Source organism: Bos mutus, chromosome X (genome assembly GCF_027580195.1).
Source record: "Bos mutus isolate GX-2022 chromosome X, NWIPB_WYAK_1.1, whole genome shotgun sequence".
Lineage (NCBI taxonomy): Eukaryota > Metazoa > Chordata > Mammalia > Artiodactyla > Bovidae > Bos > Bos mutus.
The window spans coordinates 127,723,552-127,749,101 of NC_091646.1; the positions used below are offsets into that span (position 1 = coordinate 127,723,552).

The 25,550-nt window shown below is 53.4% G+C and overlaps 1 protein-coding gene across 3 annotated transcripts in view; it reads right to left on the bottom strand.

Moving 5' to 3' along the window:
• Positions 1 to 1,287: 1,287 nt before the first annotated feature.
• The window catches only part of PUDP (pseudouridine 5'-phosphatase), a 67,281-nt gene continuing 43,018 nt past the window's right edge, over positions 1,288 to 25,550 (bottom strand). Inside the window, exons 4-5 of one of the 3 annotated variants that reach the window (XM_070366318.1) lie at positions 20,694 to 20,923; positions 1,288 to 3,301 (exon numbers count right to left, since the gene is read on the bottom strand). In XM_070366318.1, coding sequence (XP_070222419.1) covers positions 3,125 to 3,301; positions 20,694 to 20,923 — 407 coding nt within the window. In that variant the 3' untranslated portion in view covers positions 1,288 to 3,124. Of the gene's footprint in view, positions 3,302 to 17,783; positions 18,126 to 20,693; positions 20,924 to 25,550 lie in introns of those variants that run through there. The other 2 variants (XM_070366319.1, XM_070366320.1) reach the window with 2 other exon arrangements.

A 25,550-nucleotide genomic window follows, 5' to 3' on the forward strand; every position in this document is an offset into this window, starting at 1 on the left:
AAACGCAGAGCATACAACAGAAACAATATTGTGACGAATTTCAATAGACTTAAAAAAATGGTCCAAATCAAAATTATATATATATATATTTTTTTTTTTTTAAAAAAGATGGTGCAGCTAATAAAGCAAGAGTGTGTTCTGGGGGCTGCTTTCAACAGCGTGGGCCCACGAGGAAATACATACAGGGCTGGCCACATCCAGGCAAGATCCAGAAGAGTCAGTTCTGCACCCGGACAATGGTGTTGAAATGCCAAACATCCTTGAAATTACCAACAATTTCTATGTATTTCCCTGCAGCTCACGATTAACAGTGTGGGGAATGATGACGTTTTCTGGAGTGTTGCCCTGAGGGTTAACCTTTAAGAGTCAGCCCCAGCACTGGCCTCATAAGATACAAAACCATTTGATTGTGCCTCAATTTGTCTCCTCAAGACGTTAAGACTTAGAGGCAGGTAACAAGGAGCACTCTTGGGCTTCCTGGATGGCTCAGCAGTAAGGAATCCGCCTGCCGATGCAGAAGACCTGGGTTTCATCTCTGGGTCGGGAAGATCTCTTGGAGAAGGGAATGGCAACCCACTCCAGTATTCTTGCCTGGAGAATCCCATGCACAGTGGAGCTGGGCGGGCTACAGTCCATGCAGTCACAAAGAGTTAGACATAACTGAGCAACTAACACTTCAGAATTCAGGATCCAGTGAAGACATCCTTCGGAAGTGCAGAAATAGACACGGTTCGGAGAGTTTTTATATGATGGGACTCATATGTAAACATTAAGTGGCATTACTCATTGACTAGAACTTCTAGAATGGTGATAAAAACGTACTGAAGGAGGAATACTTTTGTTTTTGACTTTTAAACGGAATAGTTAGTACATCACCAATTAAAAGTATTGACTTGGATTACATATCTATCCTTATCTGACTGAGACTCTGAATGTGGAATGCAAGGCAATTCTTCTGCAAAGCAGATTTTGTAAACAAGTCATTTTAAATGCCTCTGCATAATATATGAACTCACCACCTCTTTGACAAGGTTCTCAATGAGTAAACGTATTTAATGGCATGTTTCCCACGGTCTCACGTTTAATAAGAGATCTAAAGACGTGCCATTTACAGCAACACTAAGCGAAGGAAGTCAGAGAAAGACAAATACCGTATGATATCATTTATATGTGCAATGTAAAACAAGGGATAGAAACGACCTTATGCATGAAACACAAGCTTTTGGGAAGAATGTGATCCCTTACAAATCAAGTATGTGACCATTTCACTGAGAACCTTTATCTGCTGAGTGCAAAGAAAGCTTGGTTCACTGACCATATGTAAATGCCTACTGTATATAAAATAGATAACAAGGACGTACTTGCACAGCACAGGGAATCTACTCCATATTCTGGAATAACCCATAATGGGAAACAATCAGAAAAAGAATACATACATGTTTATCAGCAAATCAGTTTGCTGAACACCTGAAGCTACATGACATTGTAAAACAAGTAGATTTCAATAAAAATTAAAAAATATACATATGCAAATATCATCTTACAGTATTAATACTGTTTGTGGCTTAAAAAAAATAGTCAACCAGTCACATTTATCTTTTACATTTGTTAGAGGATACTTTTTTTTTAAGTCTTTATTGAGTTTGCTACAATATTGTTTCTTTCTGTTTTGGATTTTTGGCCACAAAGGCATGTGGGATCTTAAGCGCCCCAACCAGGGATGGAACTGACACGCCCAGCACTGGATGGGGAAGTGCACCACCAGGGAAGTCCCTGGGATATGACATTGTTTCTAAAAGAGAAAGATAAAATCATACTCACAAATAAAACAGAAACAAGAGTCAAAACTTTTATTCAATGAAATTAACTGGTAAGATGAGAAATTAACTGGTAAGAAACAGTAAGATGTTACAAGCAATTTCAGGGAGAATTCAAAGAACAGACACGTATATGGGGCCATCAAGAAATATTGAGATCAATTAGCTGAAACGGTGCAAAACTGGTCAAAGGCCAGAAATAATCACGAACAATCATCACCATAACACATATTTCTACCATTTTCCTAAGACCTTACACAGCTGAAAATCAGCTCAAGACAATCAGTAACAGAGAATACTTGGCGGGGGCCACCCAGTAGGAACACCCTGTGATTACATTATTCTCATTTTTAATGATGTTCCCATCGCAAAAGGCTGAGGAAGCCTGTTGTTCAGTTGCTACGTCGTGTCTGACTCCTTGCGACCCCATGGACTGCAGCGTGCCAGGTTTCTGAAGGAAATCTATTAGAAGGCGTTAATCACCAGAGCGTAATGTCCGATAAACTGTTCCCCAAATGGGTTCTTGGTGGTACCAAGACGGCATTCTCCAGTCCAATTCTATCTGTACCAAAGAGCGTATTAGAAAAATAAATGATCTTAAAGGAAACGATTTCTCTGAGGTAGAAAACATTCTCGAACGTGCATATGCACCTTGATATAAGATATAGGCTACAATGATGTTTACATCGACGGCAAACGACAGATGATCGCGGTCACAGGCTCTGACCACAGGTCCAGAGCACTTTGAAGGACACAGGAAGAATGCCATCGTCTACTGATAAAGAGCGTCACTTATTAAAAGCTCACCCGTGATGTGAATTTCCCACTCAGATTACAGACAGAATGAGCACCTCACTTGTATCAGTGGCTACTGCCTGTGAAGACGAAAAAACACTGAAGAGGATACAGTACTCGATGTCTATAAATATAAATAAATATGTACCTACATATATATACATACAAGCACATACATATATGCATACATATTTCACAGTTGCCAGCCAGGGTTGAGAACAGCAAAGAAGATACAGGACGTGAAGCTCAATTATTCGGACACTAAATTCGATTATTCGAGTGAGAATTTTCCATCTTGTGCTCCGGGCCGGGTCTGTCTTCTGCGTGTCAAGTGAGGGTTTGCGGCCCCTGTGGAGAGCGCGGGCCCCGCCCTCTGCGGGGTGAGACGGCTTGGCGGCTGAAGGCCAGTTCCGGGGAAGGTCTGGGCGCAGGGCTTCCCTCCAGCTCCTCGGGGCGTCCCCCCGGCCCTCTCCCGGCAGGGACCCCCGGGCTTGGGGTGGGTGGGCGCCGTCTCAGTCGTAGGGCGGCAGGCCGAACAGCTCGGGCTGGAAATCCTGCAGGGAACCCAGCACGAGGGTGGCCTTGGAGGTCAGGCCTGGGTTCAGGTTTCCGTCGGGGACCATGACCACCTGCATCCCGGCGGCGAGAGCCGCCTCCACCCCGTTGGGCGCGTCTTCGAAGACCAGGCACTGCGGGGCAAGGGAGGGGAAAAAAAAGAGGGTTGTCGTCCCAGTCGGTACCCACGTCTCGCCTGGGTGGGCACGGCCACCGTGGCCGGCGGCTGAGTCTGCCTGTGGGCATGGCAGGAGTTCTGCGGGACCCAGGAAGGTGTGGACGGGGGCTGCCCGGTTCATCACCCGTGAGGGGCCCGGAGGGGGCTGGCAGGCTCCCCATCCAAGCGCGGCCCACCCTGGCATTGACAGCAGGCTGGCCCATCGCTGAGCCCCGAAAGCTGGCATAGCCCACGCCAGGTTCAGGGCAGTCCGTGCTCCGAGTGAGAGACGGGCCTGCCCGGGGCTGAGCGGGCCGTCAGCCTCACACCCCTTCCCTCCCGGGAGCACACGCGCCTGCCCAGTCTCCCTGCGCCCGTGGCACTCCACACGGGCCGTGGGAGCGTGCACGCATGCCTGTGTGTTCACTCAGTCGTATCCCACTCTCTGTGACCCCGTGGACTGCAGCCCCCCAGGCTCCTCTGTCCGTGCGACTCTCAGGCAAGAACACGGGAGCAGGCTGCCCTCCTCCACGGCTCTCCCCGCCCAGGGACGGGCGCGCGTCTGCGCGCTGCAGGCGGCTTCTCCCCCCGGAGCCCCGGGGAGCCCTTCTGCGGGGCTGAGGCACCCTCTGCACTGAGCATCTGTCTGCGGGGGGCCGCGTGGCCGTCAGCAGGGCTGCTCCCTGGTCCACCGAGACATTCTCCTCAGCGCCCAATGCACCGCTGCCCCAGCACGCCGGGGGTGGACACCCGCAGCACTCAGAGCACACAATACACACAACACACACGACACACAGGATGCACACAACACAACACACCCACAATACACAAAACACACCCACAGTACACAACACACATTGTACACACCACACACGACACACAGGATACACACAATATAACACACCCGCAACACACACACCCACAGTACACACAACAGTACACACAACCTACGATACACACAACACACACACGACACACACACCTGCAATACACACAACACACACCATACACACAACACATCCGCAATACACACAGTACACACAACACACCCACAATACATACAACACAGAATACACCCACACGACACACCCACAACACAGAATACACTCACTCACACAACACCCAACACAACACACAATAGACTCACACAAGCAACACAATAAACTCACACAACACACAAACACAATACACACAGAACAAAACACACATACACATACACACACCACACACTCTGGTCTGCAGCAGGCTCGCCGACTTGATCTCTTTCCCTTCCCTTCATCCCTTCCTTCTGGGGCTGAACTGTGGATCTGCCAACGGGGTGAGGACCAGCCGTCAGCCCCAGGCAGCGCACAGGGTGGGCGGGTGCCCGGCACGCGGTGGCCGACAGCAGGGTCCTGGGCCCGGAACAGCCCGCTAGCCGCCCGCCCGGCAGGCCTCGGGTGGCCCGGGACACTGCCGGCTCTCGCCCCGGCAGGGAGGGGCCGCAATCCCGCCTGGACAGCCCCGGACTCCCCCATGTATCTGCCGTGGCCGGGAGGGGACGCCTTCACACTCGGACAGCAGGGACTCCGGCTCTCGCCCCGGCCGGGAAGGGACGCCTTCTCGCTCGGACAGGGGGACTGCACTCAGGCCGCCCAGGGCGGTCTCTCCAGCTGAGCCGGGCGCTTCCTGGCCCCGCTGTTTCGCTCCCTGCCTTTTCAGGATACAACCGGCCTGGATTCCCAACCTCCCTGGGGTTTTACTTGGGACCTGCACAGGCACTGAAATGTCAACTGGCGTTTTGTTTCTGAGACCCCCGAGGGTTCTGAAGCGCGGTGTGGGCGCCCTGGGACCTTTCGGAGGGGCCGAGGAAGAGATTTTAGCTGATTCCTTGGCCTCACAGTGTCTGGCTGGAGTTACGAAAACAGCTAGACCATTTGTGAGAGGCTCCTTCCGAGGAGCATGTGGGCAGGAGTAGGAGAGAGCGGAGGCTTGGAAACGGGGGCACAAAGCAAAGCAGGGGCCCAGGACACTCTCCTTCTCCGAGGAGAGGGGACAGTGCTTTCACACTCGACGGCCCGTTCACAAGCCCACAAAGGTGATACGCAGAGCACATATGCAGACACAGCAAACGCAGAGCTGTGTCCACACGCCCTTGACGCTCCAGCAGCACACGGCGGACTGACACGGAAAAGCTGTGCGGCCCTTTAGGGCACCAACCAGAAGGCTGACATACCCCGCTTCCGCAAGTTTCGCTCTTTCTAGAGGCGTGTTTATTAGTGACTCTTTTCAGCGCATCATTTGTCCCCGCCTAATTCTGGAAGGAACCGCCCCGATTACCAAGGAGACGTGAACCAGGATGCTTAGCATGCGGGCTGCAGAGGAAAGGGTGGTGGGGATCAGGGAGGCCAGTCCCCGTGTCCACGGGCGGAGGGGATCTAAGGGGCTGGTGTAGCAAGAGGGCCGGTGGGAGGGCATCCTGAGAGTGAGTATGCCGAGTCCTCGAAATGACTCAGGGAAAAGACGAGCAGACAAGCTGGGGCATGTGCACCCGTTCACTCAGGATGCTGACTGTCCTCAAAGGTAAAAAGCAATCGTAGTCTGTGGGGTTTGTGTACTCAATTGTGTCCATCTCTTTGTGACCCCATGGTCTGTAGCCCGCCAAGCTCCTCTGTCCATTGGATTCTCCAGCCAAGAACACTGCACAGGGTTGCCATGCCCTCCTCCAGGGGATCTTCCTCACCCAGGATTGGAGCCCATGTCTCTCTCCTGTGCTGGCAGGCGGATGCCTTAGCGCTGCACCAAGCTGTGCAGTAAATCCAGTCCAAATGAGAACAGAAACCGTGACTGCAGACACTGTGCCGGGAGCTCCTCAAATCCCGCCCTTCCGGGCTTCTCACCCAGCCTCCTCACTTCACGGCTCTGAGAAAACACTTTTCTTATGCGCCAGGCAGACTCTTGACATCCGCAACAAGAATTTGAGAAGTACAGAGATGGCAAAAGAGAATTTGAAGTTTTTAAAAGCGAACTGTAATAGGGAAGAAGAAATCTGACTCCACATTAGATTTGTTTCTTTCCCTTTAACCTTTTCTTCTACTGCTTTTGCTTGAGTTAAGAACGTTGCTGAGAGCCTGAAATATTGTTGCTGTTCACTGGTTCAGTCGCGCACGACTCTTGGTGACCCTGTGGACTGTAGCCCGCCAGGCTCCTCTGTCTGTGGGATTCTCCAGGCAAGCATACTGGAGTGGGTTGCCATTCCCTCCTCCAGGGGACCTTCCCCACCCAGGGATTGAACCCCCAGTCTGTTGCACTAGTTGGTGGAGTCTTTACCAGTAGCCCCACCAGGGAAGCCCCTAGCCTGAAATACACAGGAAGGCCATCCTCAAGGCTCTGACGTTTAAAGGGCTGACGCTTTCCCATTTTTACAGACGTAAAAAGCTGTCTTAAAATGCTGTTGTAAGAACCTAGAACCTAGGATTCCTGCACCCAGAACTTGGTCACAACCAACCACGCCCCACTTCTCTCGCCTTTAAAATGCTTTGCTGAAACCCCTTCAGGGAGTTGGGGGTTTCGTGGCGGGGGAGGGTGAGGCACCGTCTCCTCACTGGCCCTGCAGTCAACCTTTCTCAGCTCCAGACCCCAACGCTTCAGCCCTGTCTGGCCTCACTGTGTGCCAGGGACACGCGCCTGTGTTGGGTCACGGAACTGGCCGGTCCACTGGAGCGTGTATGAGGAGACTGTGGCAGGAAACACAGCTTCGGGTGTGTAGTGGGGTGTGTGGTTTAGGGGGAACAGGACCCCCCGGCATCTCAGGCCAGGCCCAGTCCTCACACAAGCCCAACAGAGCAGTCAGCCGCAGGATGGAAAACACACAGCCCCAATCCTGCTGAGAGCCAGCAGCAGCGGTGCCGGTCCGAGCGCCCACTAACCCCAGTGCCAGCTGCACGGGGACAGAACCGGCTTCTTGGGCATTCGATGGCACCTGGAATCGTAGGCTTTCCCCGCCTTCTTAGAAGTGGCGAGACTGCAAACCAGCATGACGACTGGATTGTGAAGCACCAGTCAAAATGCTTCAGACGGCTTTTATGTGCCCACTATTCTCTGCGTCTTTGTTTCCTGAGAACGGGGGCCCCCAGCCTCTGGGATCTCATGCCTGATACTCTGAGGTGGAGCTGATGTCATGATCATAGAAATCGCATACTCAGTAAATGGAAATACACTTGAGTCGTCTCCAAACCAGCCCCCTGCTCCAGTGTAAGGAAAAACCATCTTCCATGAAACGGAGCCCTGGCGACAAGGCGAGGGAGCACTGCCTAAGACCGAACGGTCTTGCCAGGAGCACTCACGGGCAAGAGGCACCCAGGGACGAGAGCTCTGCACGCTGCATATGTGTTTCCTGCACGGCCTGCCTAGGTGTTGAAATCAAAGAACAGAGCTCTGAAAGTTACCCGGAAAGAGTCTGCCCAGCTATCACAGGACTTAAGGGTCACCAAACCACTGAAAGACACAAGCCAAAGCACTACAGCTCACACCTTACACCAACATCGGGAGGACATGTGCACAACTGAGAACTGAGCACACGCGCACGTGCTCTCCTGGCAGGTCCCCCAAGGCCTGCCGGTGGTTTCGGGCTCCCACGCCGGCCAGCGGGTGTTGACCTTCACTTCCTTCCTTCCTTTCCGTCACTTCACTGCTCCCTCAGTGACTCACCCAGCCCTGCCAACTCTGCCTTGACGGAATCGCACTGGACCTAAAACTCAGTCACACCTACTTGGAAAATGTGACCTTAGCGGACATGCACATTGGTCTCTGCAGAGAGACAGTCCCCGTAACTAAGGTGAGGGCTGTGAGGCGCTGCAGCAGGTGGAGAGGCTGGGGGCGCAGAACGCCCTTCCCCGCCCCTGCACCTCACCCCCTGCCCTGACATCTCGTGGGTACTGAGCAGCCCTGTACCAAGGTCACAGCTGTGGAGCCCTGTGTGTAACTGGGTCATCTGGAACAGACCAAGCTCCATAGCAACTGTTGACGTGAGGCCCCCTGAGCTACACCAGTCGTTCCCTGACTCCGTATTAGATAAAACATCCACCCTGTAATGCCCTAATGACCAGTCACCTAATACCACCCCTCCAGCAGGAATTGGCTTTGTCCCGAGGCTGCAAACATCCACTACCGACCCACGAAAGCATCGGCTCTCCCGTGAGCCGCTGTTCTGACAGCGTCTTCCACTCTAACAAACTCGACTCTGAAATGTTCTAGGTCTGGAATGTCTTTTCCAACCTGCACACGGACCACGACATATACGAACCTTTAACCTACGGGGGTGATGTTTGGAGCTCAGCACCCTTAGCAGGCACCCCGGGACACAGTTTCGGGACTCTAAGGAGCTTGGCACCCATAGCGGGCACCCCGGGACACACTTCCAAGAGTCTTAGGCAGTGGCTGGTCAGGAACACTCCTCTGACAGCCTGTGTGTGTAACCGGGCAGGTCTGTGGGAGACGCAGCCCACCCGCTACAGTGCCAGGCAGACAGCGGGCACCTGAGCTCTGCCTGCTACATCTGGGGCAGTGGCCGAAGGGCCCCGTTCAGGACTCAGAGCCACACAGGGGCTGCAGAGTGCTACACGGGAGCACAGAGGCTGGCCAGCACTCTCCTGTCACTGTCCCCAGTGTGGGACTGTGGGACCTGCGCTGACCAAGGCTCAGAGGTGAGCTGAAGGTCACAGCGGCAGGAGGGTCACAGCATTTAGGGATGGCGTCCAGGTCTCCAGAATGCAGTGTTCTTTTCACTTCACCAAGCTGAGGGCTCAAATATATCTGGATTTTATCTCCAGGAGAACAGATGAGCTTAATTAAACTGTAGCTGGAGGGGTTTAATTTAGAAGGGATGACATTTGCAACGAACGACCGGGGAGGTGAAGCGAAGCGTTTCAGGGGCTCAGCACCCAGAGGTGGCGACCCTGCTCCTCCAGAGACGCTCAGACTCAGCGCGGGGGGCCCTGTGGGATAACCCACGTCCACGAACTTCACCTGGCTGCTTGTCTGAACCACCAGGGAGTCAGGAGGTCCCTGAAAGACAAGCATCATCAGAACTAAGATGGTCCACTTGCTAGCAATGAAGATGCACGAAAGAGAATCTCCATGTGATGGTGGTGGACGGAAGGGACAGTGGATGGGATCAGGGAAATCCTTCAGAGGCGACGTGGAGGCTGATGGACGACACAGCCCCTGTTGAGGTGAAGGGGAGTCCAGGCTTTCTGACGAGGAGGGCACTGGGGTCACTGTTACGGTGGAGGGAAGGAGAGCCTGCTTCCTGACAGCCTAGGTTTGAGGGCACTGGGGAGGGCCAGGTAGAGACAAGACGGGCCTGCCTGTGTCCTGGGTGAGCAGGACCGGGCTGGGTGTGAGCAGGCGGGCGAGCAGGACCGGGCTGGGTGTGAGCAGGCGGGCGAGCAGGACCACGCTGGGTGTGAGCAGGTGGGCAAGCAGGACCGGGCTGGGTGTGAGCAGGCGGGCGAACAGGACCGGGCTGGGTGTGAGCAGGCAGGCGAGCAGGACCGGGCTGGGTGTGAGCAGGCGGGCTGGGTGTGAGGTGAGGCAGCTGAGTATGAGAGGAGAGGGCTGGCTGTGAGCGGAGATGGGCTGGGTGTGATCAGAGATGGCTGCGTGTGACCAGAGGTGGGTGAGTGTCAGAGGAGGTGGGCTGGGTGTGATTAGAGATGGCTGGGTGTGAACAGAGGTGTGTGAGTGTGAACAGAGGTGGGTGAATGTCAGAGGCGAGGGCTGGGTGTGACCACAGATGTCTGGGTGTGAGCATAGGTGTGTGAGTGTCAGAGAAGAGGTCTTGGTCTGAGAGGCGAGGGCTGGGTGTGATTAGAGATACCTGGGTGTGAGCACAGGTGTTTGAGTGTCAGAGGCGAGGGCTGGGTGTGAGTAGAGGTGTGTGAGCATCAGAGGAGGTGGGCTGGGTGTGAGAGGTGAGGGCTGGGTGTGATCAGAGACGACTGCATGCGAGCAGAGGTGTGTGAGTATCAGAGGAGGTGGGCTAGATGTGATCAGAGGTGCCTGGGTGTCATCAGAAGTGTGTGTGAGCAGAGGTGGGTGATTGTCAAGAGGCAAAGGCTGGGTGTGATCAGAGATGGCTGGGTATGAGCAGAGGTGTGTGAACGTCAGGGCTGGGTGTGAGGTGAAGGCTGGGTGTGATCAGAGATGGCTGCATGTGAGCAGAGGTGTGTGAGTGTCAGAGGAGGTGGGCTGCGTGTGATCAGAGATGGCTGGGTGTGAACAGAGGTGTGTGAGCATCAGAGGAGATGGGCTGGATGTGAGAGGCGAGAGCTGGGTGTGAGCAGAGGTGGCTCCCTCGGCCTTTTGCGGGCACTGGTGAACCACAGCACCAGCCCAAGGCCCCACTGGTCTCCCGTGTTGAAAGTTGGCCTGTGCTGTCAGCCTTGACGATCACCCCGCAGGTGGCTAATGTGTCTGAATACATCCAGTGCTAAAGCCCCTCACCCAGCAGACTTGGAGACGGGGTCCCTGGAAGGCCTTTTAGGTGACCGAGTCCCAAGGGGGCCTCATCAGAGAGGGTGGGGGTCCCTCGAAGTAGATGGGGAAGCTGTTCTGCCCACCCCGCCCTCCTCGCCCCCGGAGGACCGCCCCCGTGAGGACACAGGAGCGAGCAGGACGCCCTGATGAGCGCCCCCTGGGCTGGACCCCGGCCCCAGGACCAGGGGGCACACGTGCCTGCTACTGCAGCTCCCCCGAGTCTGTGCTCCTGCTCTCCGGCCGCCCGAGCACACTGTGGTGACACGCCCGGGGCGAGCTGTGCGGCAAACCCCACGGAGCACCTTCTCAGAGGAAGAAGCGCCTGGGGATGGCTCAGACGGCAGCCGCCTGCGGTCTGCGCGGAGGAACCAGGAGCTTCCCGGGTGACGCAGCGCACGCTTCCTCTGGCCGCAAACAGGGTTATTGCCGACGGACCCGCTGAGGGGATTTTCCCCCTTTACCTGCAGACGACGTGTACAGAGAGCCTGGCGGTTACCATAGGACGTGATACACACGCAAGGAAACGTGTGTTTGTGCACGCTCAGGCGTGTCCGATTCTTTGCAACCCCATGGGCTGCAGCCCGCCAGGCTCCTCTGTCCATGGGATTCTCCAGGGAAGAATACTGGAGTGGGTTGCCATGCCCTCCTCCTCCAGGGGATCTTCCCGACCGGTGAATCAAATCAGAGTCTCCTGCACTGGCAGGCAGGTTCTTTACTACTGAGCCACCTGGCAAGCCCCCATACCACACTGAGCGACTGAACACCAATAACGAACTCGATATGAGTTAACTGTTGTTGTTGCTGTGGTTCAGTCGCCAAGGCGTGTCTGACTGTTCCCCACCCCATGGACGGCAGCACGCCAGGCCTCTCTGTCTACCACCATCTCCCAGAGTTTGTCCAAGTTCAGATCCATTGAATCTGTTTAACCTAGTGCACAACTGATCCAGCGTTTCTCAGGCATTCTGTTCATTGGCACACCCTAAGAAGTCTTTGCATTCAGCTGATTTTTTTTAACCCTATAGGGTGACTCCCACCCCTTCCCTGCCCATTATACACTAGTCCCTGGTAGCTCAGCTGGTAAGGAATCCACGTGCAATGCGGGAGACCTAGGTTCCACCGGTGGGTCAGGAAGATCCCCTGGAGAAGGGAAAGGCTGCCCATTCCAGTATTCTGGCCTGGAGAATTCCATGCACTGTATAGTCCATGGGGTCGCAGAGTCGGACACGACTGAGCGACGTTCACTCACACTCACACAAGCAGCAGCTAAGATGGAATTCTGCAGGAACCAGCAAGGGAGAAAGTGGCCAGGTGAAAGGGTATACACTTGATGGGGTCCTGTGGGGAGCCAGGCAGAGTGAACTGGAAACAAGACCACAGCTGTGCTGTACACACATTCCACAGGCAAAACCAGGGGTGTAGGAAAAGGTTTTTAGTGCTGGAACTTAAGTGAGATTGCTCCCATGCGTGCATGCTAGGTAACTTCAGTCGTGTCCCACTGTCTGCAACCTGCATGGACTGTAGCCCACCACGTCCTCTGTCCATGGGATTCTCCAGGCAAGAATATTGGAGTGGGTTGCCATTCCCTTCTCCAGAGGATCTTCCCATCCTGGGAATCAAACCTGCGTCTCCTGCATTGGTAGGAAGGTCGTTCACCACTAGGTCCATCTGGAAAGCCTGAATGCTCCCAGACTAGCAGAGTCCTGTGTGTCTAATACATGTATTTGCAGGCATGGCTATTTAGTTAACTTATCAGAAATCCAAGATACAACCCATCCTTGTAAAGGTCTGAAGTCCTGTCAGATTTTCATTCTGTGATGGCGGCTTGAGATGGCTGGGTTACATGAACACGCTGTCCTGATGACCTCATGAGAACTACCGTCCTCTGAAACGGCCCACATGGGGAAATTTCACAGCCACGTGTAGAGAACCGAGAAAGCCGCTCAGCAGTCACGCTGGCGCAACCACACTACAGGAGCAAAGTATACAGGAGCCCCTCAAGTGATGTTTCCAGTCGGTAACAAAAGCTGGCTTCTGGCACACCCCTGCACCAACTTACATCTTGTTTGATGTATGTGTCTGTGCATATGAATCCACAGAACCAGAAGCAACTTAATTGCTTTGAGATCTATTTACCAGGAGTCACGCCAAACACAACCGAACAGAAACATCACAGACAGACACAGCAAAGGGCTCCAGTCAGGTGGATGCTCCCTGTGATGCCAAAGGGAGATGGGGCAGGGGTGTAGGAAGAGGTTCTCAGTGCTGGAACTTAAGCGAGATTGCTTAAGGATCCCTGCAAAGGGAGATGGGGCTGCCGTTGGATTTCCTTGTTCCATTCTGTGGAGGTCGAGAGGCTTGAAATACATCAAACAGGACGACTGGCAATACTTGAGGGCTTCCTAGGTGGCTCAGCGGTTAAAGAACCCACCTGCCAATGCAGGAAACATGGATTCCATCCCTGGGTTGGGAAGACGCCCTGCAGAAAGGAATGGTAACCCACTCTAGTATTGTTGCCTTGGAGAATCCCATGGACAGGGGAGCCTGGCGGGCTGTAGTCCATCATGGGGTCCCAAGAGTCAGACTAACACACACACATACACACCTAGACTGGATGTGAAAACGGAGATGAACACCCATCCAGGTGACGTGAGGAGAAGTGTGTGTAGGAGGTATATTTCATATCTCCTGTCCAGGAAGAGTTATATCTCCCCCATCGTTCCATCTCAGACAGCTGAGAGTGGGTCCTTATGGCTCTAAATAATGTAATTACACAGCATTGTTCACTATACATTCTAGGCCTGTGAGCTGTAGATGGCCCATTTCTTTAAGATTTTTTTTTTCCATATGGGACCATTTTGAAGGTCTGGTAAACATTGCTTATGTCTATGTTTTCGTTTTTGGGCCTTCAGGCAGGTGGGAATCTTAGTTCCTCAACCAGGCATCAAACCCACACACGGAAAGGCAAAGTTCTGGACCAGTGGACCGCCAGGGAAGTCCCATGGGAGCCCGTGTTTTCATGACAACTGGGAGCGCCCAGGCCTGGCCGCCTAAGTCACCCTGCAATCCAGAGGACCGCGGACCATGGCCTTTGATCTCTGCAGGGCTGCCAGCAGGGCGAGGTGGTGCAGCGGGTCTGGGGGAGATGCGAGGGCACAAGGGCCCTCCTGTTCAGGAGGTCACTGGAGCCACCCAGCTGGGGAGGGCCTGGGACGTGCCAGTGGCCACAGACCACGGGAAGGTGCAGGTGGGATCCAACGCGGGCATCACGGAGCCTGGGAGGCTCCCGGGGCCAGCGCAGGACCAGCTGGTCAGAGGGGGAGCCAGACCAAGGGCTCCTGGCAGGCAGCACTCCCGGAAGGCACGGGGAAGGTGAGACCTCTCGGGATGGAGGAGGACTTGAGGGCCTCCAGAAATGCAGAGCTCACTGAGCAGAGGCCTTCCTGCTGGCCAGCCAGATGCTGAATGTCAGGGGAGAGGAAGCAGGAAGGTGACAAGGAGGGGTTGGGGAGAAGAACAAAAACAGGGACTCCCTCAGGGGTAAAGGGGGCCCAGAACAGGCCACAGGGGCCCAAGGATTCTTTTGAGCTGAAGACATTGAGAATCAACAGCAGTGGGAAGAGGCTTTTTCCTAAAGCGTCCTTATATTCCTCAAAGCAAAGGCTCCCTGTGTCAGTGTTACTTGTGGAGTCGTGTCCGACTCTGTGCAACCCACAGACTGTTGTGCGCCAGGCTCCTCCATCCATGGGATTCTCCAGGCAGAAATACTGGAGTGGGCTGCCATTTCCTCCTCCAGGGGATCTTCCCAACCGAGGGATCCTATCTGGGTCTCCTGTATTGCAGGCAGACTCTTTACCATCTGAATGGGCTTTACCAAGCCCTTAAAGCCTCCCTGAAAAATTCAATCACACAGAAACTTCCCTAGTGGTGCAGTGGTACTGATGCTAGGAGCATAGGTTCCATCATTGGTGGGGGAACTAAATCCCATACCCCATGCCACGAGCACAAAACATTTAAAAAAATCAGTACGTCCCTTCCTTCTCTTGTGTTTTGTGCATAGAGAAGACCTACAGAAAATAAACCCTACACAATTAAGAAAATGTAACATGATCATGTATTTCGATAATTACCTTAAGTGTCAATGAGTTAAATGCACCAAGTGAAATGTGAAAAGTCGCTCAGTCATGTCCGACTCTGCAACCTCACGGACTATACAGTCCATGGAATTCTCCAGGCCAGAACCTTGGAGTGGGCAGCCTTTCCCTTCTCCAGGGGGTCTTCCCAACCCAGAGATGGAACCCAGGTCTCTCGCATTGCAGGCGGACTCTTTACCAGCTGAGCCATGTGGGAAGCTGCAGTGGGTAGCCTGTCCCTTCTCCAGTGGATTTTCCTGACCCAGGAATCCATCCAGGGTCTCCGCCATTGCAGGCAGATTCTTTACAAACTGAGCTACATTCCAACCAAAAGACAGACTTGCCCGGCAGATGAAAACAGGTATATCAGTTGTGCTTGTTCCATTCCGTGGAGGTGAAGGGGCGCTTGGAAGTATCAAAGGTGCTGACTGCCTGCACTCGAGGGGCTTCTTGGGTGCAGGCACCCACCCCCACCTTCTACATCACTCTGCCTGACCCCCCAGATCGTATGTAATTATTTTATATTGTTATGTTGACCATGTTCCCATTATGGCTTGCAAGTGTAATGATCTTTATTTATTTTTTGTTTGGCTACTGACTGTGAAAACTGATAAACATCTTTCTCTATTGTGATTATGTAACTATTACTAACTTAATACCACTGTCTCATCATCGGTCAACAGGAAAATAATACGATTCTGTATCAACAAAACTGTATCATAAAAAACCATGTAATAGAAAAACCTGTAATCGCTTTTTAAAATCCATATGGCTGTCAGAAGTAAATTGGAATTTTTTGAAACATACAAATGCCCAGGTATTGCTTGCTTTTCTCCAAAGCCCCAGATGTGTTTCTGGTGAGCTGCCACGTTTGAAAACAACTGGACTATATGATGATCTTATACTTTTACCCACTTTGTTTCACTTTTTCTGTTTCACATTCACTGCTATTTCATTTAGTTTATGTTTTCCAATTTCTCCATCTCTTTTTTTTTTGATGTTCTTTCTCAAGTCTTTATCAAGCACACTAGAAAAGCTTTGATATACACCTATATAGTGTACTATAATACAATAATTACAATATACTAGTGTATAAATACAATATATATTGTAGAAAACTTGGGAATTTTGGCCTAACTAAAAAATTTGACATTTCGATTCCACTCGTTTGACCTAGTATGAATAGAGTGCTAGATTTCTAATTTTTAAAAAAATACACATGCAACAGGCAGCAAAGGTTGTATAGCACAGGAACTGTAGTCATATCTTATAATAACCTGCAATGGAAAATAATCTCAAAAAATAATATATATGTATATATGTATAACTGAATCACCTCACTGTGCCCCTGAAACATTGTAAGTCAACTATACCTCAATAAAATATATATAAAGAAAAAGAAATTCTACTGCCATAAAGCCTCTCCTTAGGATTTTCACAACCCAGGAACGTTGACTTTTATGACTAAACGGAAGTCTGCAGAGGTCAACACCTGTGTAAGAAATCACCCCAACAGACGTCACCATACAACGACCGTCTCTCTCTTCTGTTCTCCTGAGAGCCCATTTATGTTCCTGAAAGATATCTGGTCTCCCAGAAGTGCCCCTCTTTTTCTCCCCAAGCCCTATTAAGATGGTATATAAACCCCAGCTTCTATATGCCTCCTTGAATCGTATTTCCTGTGCAGTGCCTTCTTATGCAGAGAGAAATCTGTCCATTTAGTTGACACACCCCGTACACAGAACCTAAGAGCGTATAGGAAGAGGTCCCAGAACATGCCCCCGGGACCTGGTTATCACTACATATTTTAAGCACAGAAGGATGACACCTGGACAGGTTGGGAGGAAACAGTTTCAGTGAAAACAATGAACATCAGCCCTGTGAGGCGTTTCCTCCTAGCAGACCGTAACCAGTGTGTGAACGCAAACCCCCCTTTCACACCGCCTGTGCTTTCCCGCTTCCCTATTAGTACCGCAGCGCTGAGTTCATTCGGTGACACGCACACCATCGCAAATTTGCGCCGGCACCATGGCTCTCTGCAGGGACTTACTAATCGTGTGACACGCCCTTGCACTCTGAGGTTCGCCACCGCCGCGTGCTGGGGCCTGCACTGTGTCAGCGGCAGAGCACAGGACATGACCTAAGAGGTCTGTCGTGTCTGCACAGGCCTCTCTGCACCCGCTTCCTGGATTCAGGTGCTAAGTCACTCAGTCGTGTGCAACTCTCTGACCCCATGGACTGCAGCCTTCCAGGCTCCCCTGGCCATGGGATTTCCTAGGCAAGAATACTGCAGTGGGTGGCCATGCCCTCCTCCAGGGGACCTTCCCGACCCAGGGATCAAACCTGCATCTCTTACATCTCCTGCACTGACAGGCGGGGTCCTTACCACTGAGTCCCCTGGGAAGCCCCTGCACTCGGGAGACAAACTCAAGTACAGGATGATCGAGCTGCAGAGTGGGGCACAACCAGGAGCCTGTCAACACAGCCCTTCTTACCACCAGAAGCACGTCACCAGGGGAAAACCCAAATGCATGAGCTGTTATTTGTGTACGAAATGGGACAAGAGAGGTTGTCCTCTGCAAGACAAACACCTGCATGAATAGACGTGGGTGTGGAACGAGGGTGACTGGCGGAGGACACCGGAAGAGCTGGATTACGCCCAGGCCACGCACTCGCTCAGCTTCCTTTGACGCATCTGAAATGAACACCGTCAGGGCGGGCAACAGGGCCATTCGAGCTCCGGCCCGGCGCCTCACCAAGGGAATCTCCTGCCCTGCAAGCTACAGCCCCAACCCCTGCCCACCCCCCCAACTCCGTCCATGGTTTTGCTGCAAATGTCTTCACGCAAAGCCAGCAACATGGTCTCCTTGTCGCTGCTTGCGCACACACTCGCCAACCTGCAAACACCGTGTTTCCATGAACAGGGTGCCGGGCGAAGGAAGGGCTGCCTGGAGGTGGAGGCAGGCAGGCAGCAGCCTCCTCTTTGAACTCCCGCGGCCACATGATTCAGGAGGTGACGGTCCAGCATCTTGTCCTCTCAGCTGCCAGGATGGGCTGGAAAACAGTGCTCCTTCTGGGAGCCTCCCGGGAGGTACCAGTCTGCCCGGGGGGAGGGGGGTGGTGCCTCGCTTCGCCAGGCTGATCAACAGCAACCTGCAGTGCATACAGGAGGTGGCCCTTCTAGAAGCCGCTTTATCACCTGAAGGGGTCAACATTAAGTGGGGCGGGAGGAGGGGCAGTTCTTAGGGAAAAGAACCCATCTGTGTGGAACCTGTAGCGGGACGCTGAGCCCGTGGACACGGACACGTCCTGACATAAGAAGCAGAGCCGCTCGGCCCCCAGCCCCTGCCCTGCCAGCCCTGCGGCTTCAGCTCCAACTCTGCGGCTTAGCGGCTGGCCTGCATCCACTACTGAGCTGAACTTGCCGTGTATGGGAATCATTGTCCCTCACTGACACTCAATGATGCTTATGGCTGCAATGTAAAAAAAAAAAAAATTTTGGTCTTTGCCCCCGGTATCCGCCAGGCTTCTCTGTTCACGGGATTCTCCAGGCCAGAATACTGGAGTGGGCAGTGGGTAGCCAGTCCCTTCTCCAGGGGAATCTCCCTGATCCAGGGATGAAACCTGGGTCTCCTGCATGGCAGGCAGATTCTTTACCGTCTGAGCCACCAGGGAAGCCCTACTTTAACTTTCCTGCACAGAGCTCCTAAAACCCTTGACATGTCCTGGGCAGTGAGCACATTTTCCGCGTCATTCATACTAATCCCCTTTCAAGCATGCCTGAGTATCTGGTCCCTAGATGGACGCAGGATGCGCGGGGTGGGGGGCTGTTGATGGGCTCCTGGCTGTGTCCCACCCCAAGGCGCGATTGGAGGGCTCCTGGCTGTGTCCCACCCCAAGGCGTGATTGATGGGCTCCTGGCTGTGTCCCACCCCAAGGCGTGATTGGAGGGCGGCCACTTATAGCCCACCCCCTCATCTCCACGGCCAGCAAAGGATGCATTTACCAACGGCCAGTGAATTAACTGCCGGCAATGGAGCCTCCACAAACACCCCTGGAAGGAGGTGCCAAGGAGGCATGGCACTGAAGACAGGTGGGTGCTGGAGGCTGGTGCACCCAGTGGGCCTGCACGCTCCAGCAGCCCAGCCACCCGCCCCTCACCCCACACAGCTCTCCGCTGCAGGGTTCCTGGGCTGTATTTATATCACGTATCTGGCTGCAGTACGTCTTGGCTGTGGCAGGCAGAAGCTTCGCTCTTTAGCTATGGCGTGCAGACTCCTAACTACGGTGACGGGGGATCTAGTTCCCTGAGCAGAGATAGAACCCAGGGCCCCTGCATTGAGAGCCCAGAGTCTTACTACTGGGCTGCCTGGGTAAACCAGTGAAGGCAAGCACAGTGTCTTCCTGAGTTCTGAGTCGTTCTAGTGAGTTACAACTGCCGAGGTAGTGGGCTCTGTGGGATTCCCAAGCTTGTGGTCGGCCGGGGAGAAGTGTGAGTGGCTGCGATGCCTCCGTTGGTGGCTGGCGTGTGAAGTGGGGGCCGTCCCTGGGAGCTGAGCCGCTAAGCCGGGGTCTGCACTGACTCCAGGGGAGCTCCTGTCCTAGGTATACTGAATCGTGGGAGGTCCAGTGCGGGTCTGAGATCAGGCACAGGCTGGGGCTGGGACTGGTAATGCTGGTTCTGTGTTTCGATTGCCCTTATAAGCTGAATGCAGCAAGTCAGGTCCTAAACCCAAAAGCAGGTCATTCAAGAACGCTCCCCCATCTCCTGCCTCTGGAGACTGGTTTTGCAGTAACAGTCCTGAGGCTCTGATTTCTGTGGCACCAGGCTGCGTCCCATCACCGGCTCACTGGTTAGTGGGAGGGCACAACGGTGAGAAGACCTTCCAGGGAAACGCTCTTCCCTGCACAGGTTCCCCACAAGGCACCTGATCCAGGATCCTGGAACCAGCTGGGAACGCCGCACCCCAGTGGATACACGCCCTGCCTGGGGGAGACACCCCGGGGTCACCAGGAGCCACGCCTCTGGAGAAGCCCCCAGACGCTCCGGAATCCACACCTGCGGACAGCCGAGGCTCCGCCCCGCACCTCAGCAGCCCCAGTGCGCCATGAGGCACCACTGCTCACCGCCAGCCTGTCCCAGACTCAGACACCTCCTCCGCTCCCCACGGGGGACCCTGCGTGATGCAGGTGGAGCTCCTCTGGCGGCCCTTTCCAGTGGGAGAAACACACAGAAGCCTGTCGACCGCTCAGTGAAAACCAAGCGCCCTCGCACGCACCAGCTCGGCGGTGACGAAGTTATCACCGAGAAGCGCGCAGGCAGAGCGGCGGTGAGGGTGGCTGACCGACGTCAGAATCGCCGAACTGAACTGCACATGCGCGTCCGGGTCTGCGCGTCACAAATGAGGATGCCGGAGTCCCGTGTCTCCAAAGGCCCCTCTTCCCCGCTCGGTGCCCATAGGCCACGCTTGGTCAGCTCTAGACGCTCTGGGACCCCCCGGGCGCCCCGTGCGGTTCAGTCTGGTGGGTCTCTCCAGCCGAGTCTCAGGGCCTCCGCGCTGCCCCCCACGACGTGCAGGGCCCTCCCCAGGCATGGCGCTCCCACTGCCTGCAGTGCCCTCGCCTCGAGTCTCAGGAGCCACGCAGCAGCCGTCCGCGTGGACACGGAGAGCCCCCCGACCTGCACCGGGTATCTCCCCCATTCCCAGCCACGCTGCGTACCTTGTTTGCGGGAGGAGCCGGAGAAAAGCGGCGCGCGCAGGTCAGGAAGATGTCGGGCTCAGGCTTCCCGCTCCGCACCTCAGGGTCGTCGCCCAGCACCACGTGGTGGAAGAGGCCGAAGAAGTCCTGGTGGCGGCTGGTCTTCAGCTGGAAGGACGCCGTCCCCGAGCTGGTGGCCACGGCACAGGGCACATCGTGCTTCCGCAGGTGGCGGATCAGCTTCTCCACGCCTGGGTTGGGGGCGGGGGGTGGAGGAAGGGGGACCGTCAGGGATGAGGGGGGTGTGTGCAGGCCTCGGCGGTGGAGGGGGGTGGGGGCGACGCTGGGCCAGCCCCGTTCCCCCCAGCTTGCAGCCTCGTCTGATCTCACCGCTGTCCTCACAGGGCAGGGATGTCAGCACGGGGACATCTGCACTCAGCACTGACATGGAAAAGCAGTTCAGGGCTCGACGATGGCCTTTCCCACAGGATCAGAGGCGACTACTGGGATGGCTGGTGCTCTGCTTGCCACGCCCGGTCAGAGCAAGGGCCCCCTGACGGCTGAGCGGGTAAAGAATCCACCTGAACAGTATCTACATACAATAGCTAGGACGTGGAAGCAACCTAGATGTCCATGCACTGATGAATGGATAAAGAAGCCGTGGTACAAGTATACAGTGGAATATTACTCATACATAAAAGGGAACACATTTTAGTCAGTTCTGATGAGGTGGATGAACCTGTAGTCTTTTATACAGAGTGAAGTTAAGTCAGAAACAGATACACCGTTATGTATACTAACACATATATTTGGACTCTAGAAAGATGGTGTTTACCGTATATTAAAACATATGTGGACTCTAGAAAGACGGTGCTTACCGTATATTAACACATATATGTGGACTCTAGAAAGATGGTGCTTACCGTATATTAACACATACATGTGGACTCTAGAAAGACGGTGCTGATGAGCCTACTTGCAGGGCAGCAAAGCAGATGCAGACACAGAGAACAGGCTTGTGGACACAGTGGGGGAAGGAGAGGGTGGCATGAATGGAGAGAGCAGCATGGAGACACATACATTACCGTATGTAAAACAAGACAGCCAGGGGAATTCGCTGTACGAGTCACAGAACTCAAACTGGGGCTCTGTGACAACCTGGAGGGGAGGACAGGGTGGAGGTGAGGACAGGGTGGAGGTGGGAGGGGGTTCAAGAGGGAGGGGACACAGGTACACCTGTGACTGATCCATGTTGATGTAAGGCAGGAATGAAAACAATGCTGTAGAGCAATTATCCTTCAATTAAAAATAATAAATTAAAAAAAAAATAAAAGAATCCACCTGCAATGCAGGAGACGCAGGAGATGCTGGTTCGACCCCTGGGTTGGGAAGATCCCCTGGAGGAGGAGAATAACAACCCACTGCGGTATTCTTGCCTGGGAAATCCCATGGACAGAGAAATCGCCTGGTGGGCCACAGTCCATGAGGTCTCAAAGAGTGGTACACGACTGAGCAACTAAAGCTCTACCATTATCAGAGCAAAGCCGGGCAGCTGCCAAGAACTGTGACAACGTAGAGGACATGGACAAGTTCTTCTTGAAGAGGAAAGTTCTTTGGAAGAGAGTTCTTTGACAGCTCACTCGGGAACATAGCGATAACATAACTAGCCCTAGATCCATGGGAAAGAGACTGAATCTAAGCTAAGAACCGTCCCAGAACTGGCACCGCACGCCCTTGCTGGTGAACTTACCAAACATCCCAGGAAGAAACAATACCAATTCTCAGGAAACCTCAGAAAATCACGGGGAACACTTATTTCCCAACTCATGTTTTTGAGACTGGCACTTTTCTGATATAGAAGGTAGAGAAAAACATACAAAAAACTACAGACCCGTATGTCTTGTGAACACACACACTTAACCTCACACTGAAGCCAACTTACAACCACTATGAAAGTACCCTACTTGAAGAGTTGCTGTGGGGTTGGAACCTGTTATCTGAAAATATTAAAAAGCCACACTATTTAATTAGCTTGCAACAACTAATGACCAATATGTAGAATTACATTAGCTAAATTTCCATAAAAAACCTTCATGGAATTGGTGAATTAAAAGGATGAAAGAATGCCTATGACAAATATACATCCAATAATCACCTTGGTCTGGATATGGTGATTAAAGCTGAGTATCAACATGACTTGCATTAAAACAAAAGGTTCAAGTTGTATGACCCAACAGTAAACCAGCATACTAAAAAATACTGGAGCATATTTAAATATATGCTTCCTCTAAAACCTACTGGAAAAAGAAAATTTTGCTGGAAGAGTCCTCTGATGCTACTGATTATAAAAATTTAAATATGGTTGATCTCACTTTAGCTTATACTTTAAGTATTTCTAGTTCTGTGACTATTTTGTCATGCACTAACTTAACGGGGCAATACTAACCAAAATAAATACACACCAGCAAGCCTACACTGGAAAACAGAGTCAACATTGTTATCCATAGGGGAATGAATAAGTTTTTGGATGACTGTTAAATTTTTTTTTTAAGATCTGTTGCTTTTATTTATGTATTTATTTTTGGCTGTACCGGGTCTTAGTCACGGCACGTAGGATCTCCGGTGCAGTGTCCAGGCTTCCTCCCTAGCTGTGAAGCACAGGTTTAGTTGGCCCATGGCGTGTGGAACTTACTTCCCAGACCAGGGAGCAAACCCGTGGCCCCTGTACTAGAAGGCAGATCCCTAACCACCGGAACCCCAGGGAGTCCGGGAAAGACTCCTTTTAAATCAGATGAGCTCCGTGAAGATGCCCGAGATGGTTACAAACATGAGCCCAGAGTCAGGGAGGCTGAGCACAGCCCGTGGCAAGCAGCCCCGTGTCTGGGGCTTGATTCTGTCCTGGGATACAGCGACGATTAGCGTTCCGGGTGGTGACGCTGTGAGGGAACGCCTGTAAAACACACCACCCGTAAAAACACACACAGCAAGGCAAGGCCCCACAAGATGGTAGAAGCCATGGTCGCCACCAATCCATCAAACTCAGGTTACTCGTCAATCATTCAACTCTCCTGGTATTAACATGCTACTGCCCGATTACTTCAAAAACTTTTGTGTCCTTTAAATACCGTACGCTGACTTTTTCTTAGTCTGTCTGCGAAGTAAAAGACTAGAAACATGATGGGACTTCTGTCCTGCACAGAAGCTCATTAATTAGGTACATAAATGAAACCCAGCCAGCAGACAGCTGGTAGCCTCGGGGTGCTCAAGTGGGTTTCATGGCCGGGCACAGACAGATCGCTCTTGCTACACAGAATGAGCATTCCCAGGACTGATCTACAGGGAAGGAAAGAACTGTCGAAGATCAGCGATGCTGAGAGCTGAGTGTTTCTGCGTGACTTCATCCAGGAGGCTTCGGGCTGGTTAGGAGAGATATGGAGGCTGCCAGGAAAGTGGGTCTGCACATGGAAGAGCCAGGAACGTGGTTCTGCACACGGACGCGTGCAGAGAAGGTCGACAGGGGACACGGGTTCTTTCAGCTGCTGCCCTGAAATTCAGGTGCTGGGTGGCTGTATCCAGCAGCCCCCCATCTAGCTCAGGCGTCCTCTGTGACACTTCACCTGAGCCCGCAGACACGTTGTGGTTGGGAGCGGAAAGGACCCAGGGCGGGGAGATGACACTATTCAGGGACGGGCTCAGCACAAGGGGATCTCGGAGCAGCCGCGGAGTCTAGAGTCCTGCGGGGAGGCGCAGGGGTGGGGCGGCAGAGTCGGGGCTTGGTTGATGGAACCACCCGGGGAGAGAGCAGACACCATGCCATCCTGGCATAGGGTTTGCTGCAAGCCGGCTGCCCCGCTCAGACCTCCAATCCGAGCATTCCTGGACACGAGGCTCGGTCCCTCCTCCTCGCAGCCCGCAGGGTGGAAGGGAGACCCTTCTCCTAGACAGTGACAGTGCCCCTGCCTGGGAGGGGACAGGCTGGCACCAGCGTGGCACAGGCCACAGGGGATGCCTTCAAGGGCAGTGGGTGCAGTGGTGGGCCCCGAAAGAGACGTCAGGGTGTTCTGAACATGAACTCACCTGGGACCTGGGTCTGAGCAGAGGTGAAGGTCCTCACCCCTGGGGTTTCTGACCATGAACTGACCTGGAATAATGAGGGTCTGAGCAGACGTGAGGTCCTCACCCCTGGGGTTTCTGAACATGAACTGACCTGGGACGTGGGTCTGAGCAGAGGTGAGGTCCTCCCCACTGGGGTTTCTGACTGTGAACTGACCTGGGACAATGAGGAGACCGTCTATGCGGAAGTGAGGTCCTCACCCCTGGGGTTTCTGACCGTGAGCTGACCTGGGAAGAGGAAGGTCTGTGCAGAGGTGAAGGGCCTCACCCCTGGGGTTTCTGACTGTGAACTGACCTGGGACAATGAGGCTCTGTGCAGAGATAAGGGTCCTCACCCCTGGGGTTTCTGACCGTGAACTGACCTGGGACAATGAGGGTCTGTGCAGAGATAAGGGTCCTCACCCCTGGGGTTTCTGACCGTGAACTGACCTGAGACAATGAGGGTCTGTGCAGAGATAAGAGTCCTCACCCCTGGGGTTTCTGACTGTGAACTGACCTGGGATGAGGAGGGTCTGTGTGGAGGTGAAGGTCCTCACCCCTGGGGTTTCTGACCGTGAGCTGACCTGGGACAATGAGGGTCTGAGCAGAGGTGAGGTCCTCACCCCTGGGGTATCTGACCTGGGATGAGGAGGGTCTGTGCAGAGGTGATGAAGGACATTCAGAATGAGATCAGCCCTAAACCCAGTGGGAGTTCCCAGTTGGCTCAGCGGTAAAGAATGTGCCTGCCAACGCAGGAGACACAGGGGATTCACGTTGGATCCCTGG